The 10,578-nt window shown below is 46.2% G+C and overlaps 1 protein-coding gene across 1 annotated transcript in view; it reads right to left on the reverse strand.

Moving 5' to 3' along the window:
* Nucleotides 1–531: 531 nt before the first annotated feature.
* Nucleotides 532–10,578, reverse strand: part of SH3GL3 (SH3 domain containing GRB2 like 3, endophilin A3) — a 143,373-nt gene continuing 133,326 nt past the window's right edge. Inside the window, exon 7 of the mRNA XM_017873698.1 lies at nt 532–4,389. Coding sequence (XP_017729187.1) covers nt 4,189–4,389 — 201 coding nt within the window. The 3' untranslated portion in view covers nt 532–4,188. The remainder of the gene's footprint in view (nt 4,390–10,578) is intronic.

Genomic DNA, 10,578 nt, shown 5'->3' on the forward strand with positions numbered 1-10,578 from the left:
TCCATAGAGCATCTCACTTTTTTCCATAGCTCTGGATGTTTTCCATCACTTTGTGAATAGAGAGCTAAACTCTCATCAAATCAGCAATGAAGCCAGGGTAGTTCTGTAGGGGTTGATGTCCCAGGTGGGAGAGCAACTTTGGTTAGTTGCCCTAAACACAGGTCACCAAAAAAGGGATTTAATGCAAAGAAAAAAGAGAAAAGCTGCCAGGTCCCTTTTCCCAGTTCTACCCTATTGGCCAAAGCCAGTACTTATTATCTCAGTCCCATCCCACATCCAACCATGAAAGCCAGTGAAAGAAAATTCAGAACAGAATGAGGTGGGGGAAAGGGGAGATGAAGAGATGGAGAGACAGACACATGGATTTCAACAGATGTTACCTCCGCAGCCCTTGGCTTGTAAGAAATGTGGAGGCGCTTACCGCATCTGTAGCTTGCTCTGCAGCTCCTGCAGAATCTCTGTGGACTGTTTGTGATAGTCTAATGCTGCCTCTATGAACACAGCCAACTGGCTGACTTGTTCTACCTGCAGCAGAAGTGGAAAATTACTCCATGGAGGCCAGAACCTGTGTAATGTCCAGAGAGAGAGGAGACCAGCAACAACCACCCAGCTTTGCAGGGAAGGCCAGTGTCTGCCTCGGCTCTGGTCCATTTCATTTAATTTCATCTAGGAGCTCTGTATAATAATCATACAGGTCATGGTATGGAGCTATAAATCCTGGAAAAACATGTTCAAATTTATTTGTGATTATGAATTTGATTTAACTCAATAAAATGCCTGTTTTTCCAATTAGATGATGATTTTTCTCAGGAGATTTTCTATGCTATAAAGCTCATGGATCTGAAAACAGAGAGATAAAGCTCTTCCAGTTATAAATGAAGCCAACATTTAGCAAACGAACTGCCTACTTAGTCAAGTGTCTCTACTCGCACTTTCTAGCTAAGCCAAATCAAGACATTGAGCAAATTAAACAGTTAAGAACTGTAAATGAAACAGATAAGAAAGGGGGCTGGGAGCAACATGTGAATGGGGGCAAAGATTTCCCTGTCCCCTATATGCTTTTTGTTGCTATCCACTCAACATATTTTCCCTGAAACATAGAGCTAAAGGGAATGAACTATAAAGACACTGGCATCTCTGTTTCCCACAAATCAAGACATTCATGAAATTAATGACTTACAATGAATTTTTTAAAGCTGTGTCTTATAATAAAAACCTGGATGATATGCAGCTGCATAATTTGAGGAAGAGCAATCTGAGGAAGGCCTGAGAGCTTTCCTGCTCCCCCACGTGTCTGAGGGGCTGCTACAGGAAAGAGATTAAGCTTATTTCTGGAAGCCCCAGAGGCAAGCCCCAGAGGATTGAGGTGATGGGCCTCCCCCAGCAAGAATCCAATCAACTATAGAGCTGGACAAAGACAGAAATCAAAATCAATCCTACACCTCGCAGGTTTCCCCAAAGCCTATGCATCATTTCCATACTTCATTTTCTACTCAGCTTTAGGGCAAAGTCTGCCTGCTGATTCATTCATACAATCTCACCCTGCCTAACCAATCATGGACTTGTCAGCCTTCAAAGATCCAAGCTACTTTCATTTGTAGTTGCAAATCATTCTTTAGTTGCCTGTACTTAAATTTTTCTTACCCACTTATACTATTTTAAACACGGGCTCAATATGCATGTAAGGTATACATGGAACTCCATGTGTGCCAAGCTGCGATCAGCATCTGAACAATGAAATCCTGTCGAGTTTCATTTACTTTACCATGCTCTGTGGCTGGAAAAGCAACAAGCCTAGCCTTAAATTTCCAAAAACTCAATAAACAGAACAAAGACAGCCTGGACCCTACCAGATCCTAAGGATTTCTTAAATTTCACGTCTTTGGCTTTTACACATACTTTTAAATAAGTCCAAGGCCATGGCCTAGCACAATCAGAGTAGAATTTATTATAGAAACAATTTTTCTTCCTTACAGTGCTAGAGTGGTGTGCTTGGTAAAATCTATGCCATGCCTCTCTGGTTTTAGTAAAATTTATTTGTCCTGTCTTATTACCCACTTTATAAAATGCTTGTATTTTATAATTTTTGAAGAAATTGTGAAAGATAACAAAATGAGTATTTCCTGAAACATATTTGGGGTTGGGGAACGGGAAGGGGGCAAAGGGATTACCAGCTATCCTCTCTGTCGTGGCTAAAACACAAGGTGATGTAATCTAGAGATGCATTCGTAACTGCTCATTGGGTGGCTGACTCTGGGAAGGAAATGAATCCTGAAAGCCCTTAAACGTTGGGAAACAATGGCAGCACTGCCCAATGCCTGCACCTAGTAGGTGCTCAGTACAAGTCCTGAAGGGGTGGCTACTAGGCTGTAAGTCTCTTTGTTAACTGTGAAGACCAGGTATGCTACGAGTAGATTATTTTCCTCCTTGAAAAAAATGGAAGCTTCCAGCTGTCCCCCAGATCATGAGCATTGAGCTGTGTGCTGGGGATCATGGGGACCAACACAGGCGGATTGAGCTTCCCAAACAACGATTAGAAATAAATACCTAGACAGGCAGAACCAAGATAAAGCAATAAACTCAGGCCTAGCAAGAGCCAAAACCTGACCAAAAGGTAAAACATTTCTTCCATTGTTGGAATTTTAGCAGTCCATCTGTTGAATCAGAGAAAGTCACCTGGGATGGGAAGAAAGGCTTAATTCCACTTCTGGGTTGAGACCTGGGCTGACACTTTGCTGGTGCCATCTATTCAGAGCAAAGTGTGACCTCACCCATGAAAATGTTCACATAATATATGCCAAGGAACTGGATTTCCAGAGAATCCACTCCTTTTTCTGAAAGTGAAGCACTCTAGCTCCTACAGATGGGCTCACACTCAGCTGATGTTTGAAGTGAGAAACTCATAATGCAAGCAGACTTCCACATAGGTCAAAGGTCAAGGAGGCACAGGCCTCAGTGGCTGACAAATGTGTGAAGTGAGGGCTGTGAAGCTACCTGGGAGATGCACAGAACCATAAAACCAGAGGGGGCCTGAGGTAGACAGAATCACGGAGCCCGAAAAGATGTCCAAATCTTAATTCCCCAAACCTGCAAATATGTTACTTCACATAGCAAAAGGGACTTTGCAGTTATGATTGAGTTAAAGATCTTAACATGAGGAGATTATTTTGGAATGTCTAAATGGCTCAACGTAATCGTGAGGTCCTTTAAGAGGGAGACAGGAGTGCCAAGGTCAGAGAAGATGTGACAATGGAAGCAGAGGTCAGAACGAGGTATGTGAAGATGCTGTGCCACTGGCTGTGAAGAGGGAGGAAGCAAAGAATGAGCCAAGAAATGCAGGTGGCCTGTAGAAGCTGGAAAAGGCAAAGAAGCAGCTTCTTCCTCCAGAGCCTCCAGAACAAACGTGGCCCTACCCACACCTTTATTTTAGGACTCTAGGCTGGAAGACAATAAATGTGTGCTGCTTTAAGCTACAGTTTGTGGTCATTTGTTATGGCCGCAATAGGAAACTGATACAGAGCTATTTTAGCCCATCCTCAAACTACGCAAAAACCTAACAAAGAGATTAGTGCTGCCCAGGGTCCTCCATTCATGGTGATGGGAGTTGTTGACTGGAGACACATAGGAACCAAACTCAGGGGGTAATGGACCCATCATGACTGGGCCTGGGGACTTCATTGTTGGCTTGGCTGTATCCCAGGGCTCCTCACTCTCTTCCGAGGGATAACCCCAAAGCAGGAATTAACTCAATTTATCTCCCATGGCAGACTACATACAATGTACAATCTACAAGTGACACACGTGTCCCCTGTGGATACATTTCATTCCAAACCTCTCTTTAGCTGGAAACTAATGGATAATTAGCAGCATATATGGCCGTTGGGAGTACTTTAGTCCTGAGGATGGAAACAGAGAATAGATGTCCCCAACTACAGTGGACTAAGGATACTAGAAGTTTCTAGGAGTTGTGGAAACCTCAGGGATACTTGCATAAGATCTGAGCCATTAGCCTGGCCTTGAGGGTCAACTGCAAAGGGCTTACTTAGGCTGTACCCAAAGGAAGAATGGCTCAAAGGAGTGCATATTGTAACAAAGACTGTCTTAGGTCAACTCTGCAAGAGGACTATGGAAACTGGGGTGGCCAGAAGGAGCAGGGCTGGGAATCCTCCTCCTCTGACCCTTTAGCAATCACTTACCAGGGGACTTGGTGAGCAGCTGGGTGAGTAAGCAGAGAGTAGCACACCCTGAAGCCCATGGCGAGGACAGAGAGAGAACTGTGATGTGAGCAGCTGATGCCTGTCCAGACGCCTGGGGTCTGCAAGTGTGCTTGGCAAACATGAATAAAGAAGTATACATCTTCAAAAGACGACAAGTCATTCTCTTTAACAACTGAAAAGGCACATTTCCCATACAGGTCATCTTCAATTTACAGTGTAATAATACCAGTAATTTCTTGCTCTGTCATATCAAAGACCTCCACTCTCTGTGGATTCCTCAGAGAAGCTATGGAAAATTTCTCATGAATTTTGCAGTCTGGTTATAAACAGATGCATTTTCCAACGGGGCAAAAGCCTTTATTCAGAGTTTCTGGGAAAGTTTGAGTAAGGCAATTAAATTAATAATATGGATAATAATCCCTTACACTTTTATTCTCCACTTTATCCTTTTAAAGAATTTCTCAAATGCAGTTGTTAATTTGCCTGATACCAGTCAGGTGAAATGATTTTCCCAGAGGCTTAGCAGAAGCAAAACCGGAAACAGAATTCAGGTATCTCACTCCTTGCTGGGTATGCTTTCTATGAGTTCAGTGCCTCCTAATGCATCTTATTCCACACATTACAGTCTCTGAAACATTAGTAATAATATAATGCGACAGAATTCTGTGGTCAAATAAGTTTGGTAAACTGCCAACTGTATTTTCTCTTAGGAACCGCTTAGAGATTAATCTTTCTTACTATCAAATAAAGACTCCGAAAAGTCTTGTGATAAAGAAACTGTTTAGTTTTATTTAACCCAGGGGTTCCCAAATGTGTTTGACCACAGAGACATTATTAATGCAAAACACACTAACATCCCATGGGATGGATTTTGGAAAATGCTACCCTAGACCAATGGAAAGACCCCAGGAATCTGGAATCTAGTAATTCCATAGGTCTAAACCCACGGATGGAGGGAGGGTCCTGTAGCTGGGGAATGTATACCAAGAGAGCCAGTACTGCAAGTGTCTTTACTCACTGGACTGAAATAAGCATCTTCTATGGAATAATCTCTGATTTCTGCTAATGTCAAAGACCTACATTTGCTAATGGTAAGTTGTGAGGAATAAACTTCTCTGCAAAGACAGAAGAGGTGACAGTGTGTTAACAAACCTATGGGTGATATACTGTTCCCAAGAAACGGCAATGAAGGCTGGTAACCAGTCTGCTGACTTTCCCACACTTTTCTCCAAGAGGAGGGTACCTGGGTACCTCTCAGGACCCTGCCAGGCCCAACTTGGCCTGGCGAGAAATTAGTCATGGGATTGCCCCACCTGGATCCCTGGAAAGTTGGAGAACCAAAACACCTCCTGGCTTGCATCACTGCCTATAGAATAATGACGCTGCTCAGCCTCAGGCAAAATGTGAAGAAATGCTCAATATCTCCAATCCAGCTGCCACTCACAACACAACCAAAGGCTACAGTGTGGGGCCAAAGGAGACTCTTCTTCATTCTCCCATTCCCAGTTCTGCCAAAAATAGGTAAGAAAATAGATACAACTTTTGCTTAGGAATGTTAGAGTGAGCACATCATATCTCTCCACCTCCCCTTCCTTTGGTGATTCATCTAACTGGTGAGATTGCAGGAGTGGCATCCACTTGGCCCTAATAACCAGAGTATCTGGCCACTGCAAGGAAAGGCAGTAGGGGCCTGGCTGTAGGCTCCAGATTTCTCAAGAAAGTGGGTTTGTGAAGTGGCCACAAGATCGTGTGTCATTTGGCTTTGTGGTCTCTGCACCCGCTCTCCCTGCAGGGGCTCCAAGGTCTAGACTTCAGGCCAGGAATAGCTCACTGGACTTCTACTGTGGGCCCAGGCCCAAGCTGCCCCTTCCAACATGGCTTTCTAGAGAGCCCTGCTCTCTGAGCAAGGGGCTGGCATATGATCCTATGTGGCTCCCCCAGTTTGTTTCTCAGTTGGGAGAATGCAAAGGTGAGGACAGATGAAAGACCACACCCTGGAAATCCCTGCAAATGGCCTGTTGGCCAGAAAACCCTAGGAAGTATTACATCTGGAGACCCAAGAAAGACCAAGTCTGTTAACTCCAGTTAGGGTTCTCCTCACATCAGACAGAGCTTTGGCAAACAGTTTCTTTTGAGGCATTCCCCAGTGAAGCTTTTATTGTGTCTAAGGCAGGACGAAGAGACATGAGAGTTAGAGAAGGCACCAGCTCTTCCCCCAGGGTGAGATTTTGGTCTTTGAATTGTCAGTGCCAAACAGAGATGGGCAGGTAGCACCAGAGCACCAAGCACACCCATCTCAGAGGATTTCCCTTCATTCGCTTTTCTCTGCTTATTCACTTCCTCTTTGGAGTGAATGCTTCTAAGTCCTCTCACCAGGCCCTCCTCCTCCTCCTCCTCCTCCTCCTCCTCCTCCTCCTCTCATGGATGAGGCTGGGGATGCTCCCTAGTTAGTAGGATGGGTTGCTCTGCCTCAGTCACTGGCTCTGCAGGGTTGCGGCCAGCGAGGCTCCCACTCACCCAGCTTCAGCGTCTCAGGCTGTGTCTAGGTCGTGAGTCAGGCTGGCTCTCCCCTAGAGCTGGCTGTCATCCACCAAAGAAGGTGCAAGGAGGAAAGTGTCATCGGGACTTTGGGCCCAGGCCATGTCCTTCAGCAAAGTTGACCAGGAGGTCTGTATTTTACAACTTTCAAGTGCTCTCATCAGTTAAAGAGATGTCCCTTGATTCCAATCTGGCTTTTTTGTCACTTCCTCCATTGGTCAGAATCCAAAGGGTGAATGGCTGTGACTGATATCCCCACAGATATCTGATACTGTGATATCCCCATAGTAACAGCAGCATGTTCTACTTGTGTCTGGAGGAAGTGTCAGGGCCTCCACTGCCTGCCACCAGTCTTCCCTTGCAGCCACTTATTTGACAGTTTGTGCACCTTGTCTCCAGCAGGTACCAGATCAAGTGGAAACACCGTCCAATCCATCAGGCAGCAACACCCGAAGACCCACTGTGTTTGACATGGCGATTAGAACAGGTCCCAGCCATCTTTAGTTTCTGCCAGGAAATCCAGCCCTCCCCAGCCATCCTGAAGCATAGCTCCTCATGCAGGACTTCCCCACCAGGAAAGGAAGCAACATGGCAACAAGAGGTTGAGTGACCAAGGTTGTACGTGCAGGTGATGACTCAGAGGGAGCAGGAAGCCAGAGTCCCATGGGATGCAGAGCCACCAGCTCTGGCCTGGTTGTTGGAGATGGATCAAACACAGGGCCAAGGATTCAAGTATGCCCCATCCACCATGTACTGGCATTTTGTCTTTCTCCCAGCAAGTCACATTCTCTGTTTATCCCCAAGCACCAGGCAGTATTGGCATTTGCACGTCAGGTCCAAGGAGTGACCCGGAGGAGATTTTTCTCTACCTTGCCTAGTCAACAGGAGAGGATGGTCAGACCACCTGGCTATGGCACAGACACACTGACATGGGAAAGGCTGAGGTGGTGCCCTCTGATCTAATGCTGTTGACCCCAAGAAGAGAGTAAGATGGGCTTCTGAAGCCTACACAATCACTTCTGAGTCTCCTCAGCTATAAACCTGGGTAGGGGAAAAGGTAAACGCAAGGGCACCATGACAGGGAACATCAACAGCACCCCCTTAGCCTCTTTATCATGGGGTGTCAGTGAATGGTAGCTCTTGTCATTGTCATCATCATTATCACCATCACTATCACCACCATTACCCCAAGAACCAGCAGCCAGGGCACCCCTAGTAGCCACTACAGCTACAGACAGCAGGAGGGAGGGAGAAGGGAGGAAGGAAAGAGCCTAGTTTCCAGGCAGCCTGGGCGGTCCCTCTCCATTTCATAACACTGGTCTCCTCCCACCTCAATGGCAGAAGTAAAAGCCAGAAAACCCCTCCTTGTGAAGGTGAAGACCTCAGGATCCAGGCTGAGGGAGCAGCCCCGACTCCCCAGAGCTGAACAGGGGAAACCTCCACTCACTCGCAGGTCAATTTCCCACAGGAAGCCTTGGAGGAAACATGACAACCAGGCCGGAGCAAGGCCAGCACTAGGGCTCCTGCGGAGCTTGGGCTAGGAACCAGCTCTTACTTCTGCCGGGGCAGGGTGGGAGGGCTTAACCCATTTGTGACAGACAGAATACGTGTCACTGTCAAAACATGGACAAATGATTGAGCTTTTATAATGAAGGGATCCTTTTTGACTTTTGACTGACACCGAGGGGGAAAACTGAGGTCTCTTGAGTCAACTGCTAAGGCCGGCGTGGCTGAGACAGGCTTCCCTCATGGAGCACTTTGCAAAAACTCATCATTGTGGTTCCCGCATGAAGGTAATGAACGGCACAAATGGGTCAGACGGCACATCTGACACAAGACACAATCTCAGAGTTTAAGCCATGAATGGGCCTGGAGCCAGCAGGGCAACATTCCATATGGCCCCTCAAGGAGTATCTGTACATGTCACACTTCAAATTACATTTTATAAAGACTTCAAAACAATACGGCAATCTGAAACAAAATAAAATGGCTGTTGCTTAGGGACAATTTCAAGAGGAAATTCATATATTTAAAGAAAAACAGAGATACCAAACGGTCACACCTCCTCCTATTTCCCCCCCTAAAGAAAAAATTAAAAGGAGAAACACAGTAGAGTACTTTTCAGGCCTCAGTGGTTTAATGGGCATGGGAAATTTCAAATTGGCATCTCCAGTTGGGAGAATTCATTCTCCAGGATGAATGTCTTGTCAGTATTGGACAGTATCCCTCCACACATCACCATGGTAAATAAAAGGTGCTCAATGCATTTTGACTTGACTCAAAAGAAGTAAGACCTCAGTGTACCTTTAAATAAACTGTTATAAGTACAACATGGTCTTGAGGATAAATAAACCTCCTGACTTGTTCCCACAGGTTTAAAAACTTAACAATTAGTTCCCATGCTAATACTGGGGCTGAGACAGCTCCTGGCATTGCTGAGGCCAGGCTGAGGGCAGGGGCTCAGGAGGGAGGCAGGTGGCTGACACCTCTTCCACTCAGGCAGTCAAAGTGCCAATGGCCCCTTAAACCCAAGGCCGAGTAGGGAGGCCACCCCCAGCTGCATGTTGCCTGGTCAGGAGTCACCGTCCTCCTTAATTCCATTTCATTTGACTTTACTTGGACAAACAAAATCAAAGCAAATGGCAGGAACCACAGTACAATAGAAGATTGGCACTTCTGAGGGATAAGATCCAAGACCTTCACAATTCCCGAGCCCACAAGCACCACTACGGAACAGCTGAAAAATTTAGGTCATGCTTTTGTGTCTTGAATGTGGGCTATGACAGGTAAAGGCATCAGAGAGCTGGGGGATGACAGCAGCTCTCTCCCACCCCCTCCACCAGCTAAGAGAGCTGCTTTCTCTTAAACATCTGCCTTGCCAAGTACTTTTCAGTCTTAGCAAAATGGCAAATTACCACATGACCTGGACTTTTCATTCTCCTGTGAAACCACAAATGCTATAGCCTCACATACAAAAGTCAGTCTACTTCGCAATCTTCACAGACAACCTCTGAAGCAATCCTGGGATAAACAGGACTCCTCAAGATTTAAGATACTGAGCCAGGGACTGGCGTGGTGGTTCACACCTGTAATCCCAGCACTTTGGGAGGCTGAGTGAGGCAGGTAGATGCCTTGAGCCCAAGAGTTCATGACCAACATGGCAAAACCCCCATCTTGACAAAAAATTATCCGGGTTTGGTGGCATGCCTGTGGTCCCAGCTATCCACGAGGCTGAGGTGGGAGGATCACTTGAGCCTGGGAGGTCGAGGCTGCAGTGAGTCACAATCATGCCACTGCACCCCAGCCTGGGCAACAGAGCGAGACCCTGTCTCCAAAAAAGTATGTGAGTCAGGGCTTGCTGGATGTCTGAAGCAATCTCTGAGGCAGGACATAGGAGAAAATTCTGGAAACTTGCATAACAGCTAAGGCTTTAGAGCACGTTTGTCCAACTTGTGGCCCACAGGCCGCATATGGCCCAGGATGGCTTTGAATGTGGCCCAACACAAATTCATAAACTTTCTTAAAACGTTATGAGATTGGACAGGCGTGGTGGCTCACACCTTTAATCCCAGCACTTTGAGAGGCCGAGGTGGGCAGATCACTAGGTCAGGAGATTGAGACCCTTCTGGCCAACATGGTGAAACCCCATCTCTACTAAAAATATGAAAAACAGCTGGGTGTGGTGGCGCGTGGCTGTAATCCCGACTACTCAGAAGGCTGAGGCATGAGAATTGCTTGAACCCAGGAGGTGGAGGTTGTAGTGAGCCAAGATGGCGCCACTGCACTCCAGCCTGGTGACAGAGCAAGACTCTGTCTCAAAAAA

This window comes from Rhinopithecus bieti, unplaced genomic scaffold (genome assembly GCF_001698545.2).
Source record: "Rhinopithecus bieti isolate Rb0 unplaced genomic scaffold, ASM169854v2 scaffold_8649, whole genome shotgun sequence".
NCBI lineage: Eukaryota > Metazoa > Chordata > Mammalia > Primates > Cercopithecidae > Rhinopithecus > Rhinopithecus bieti.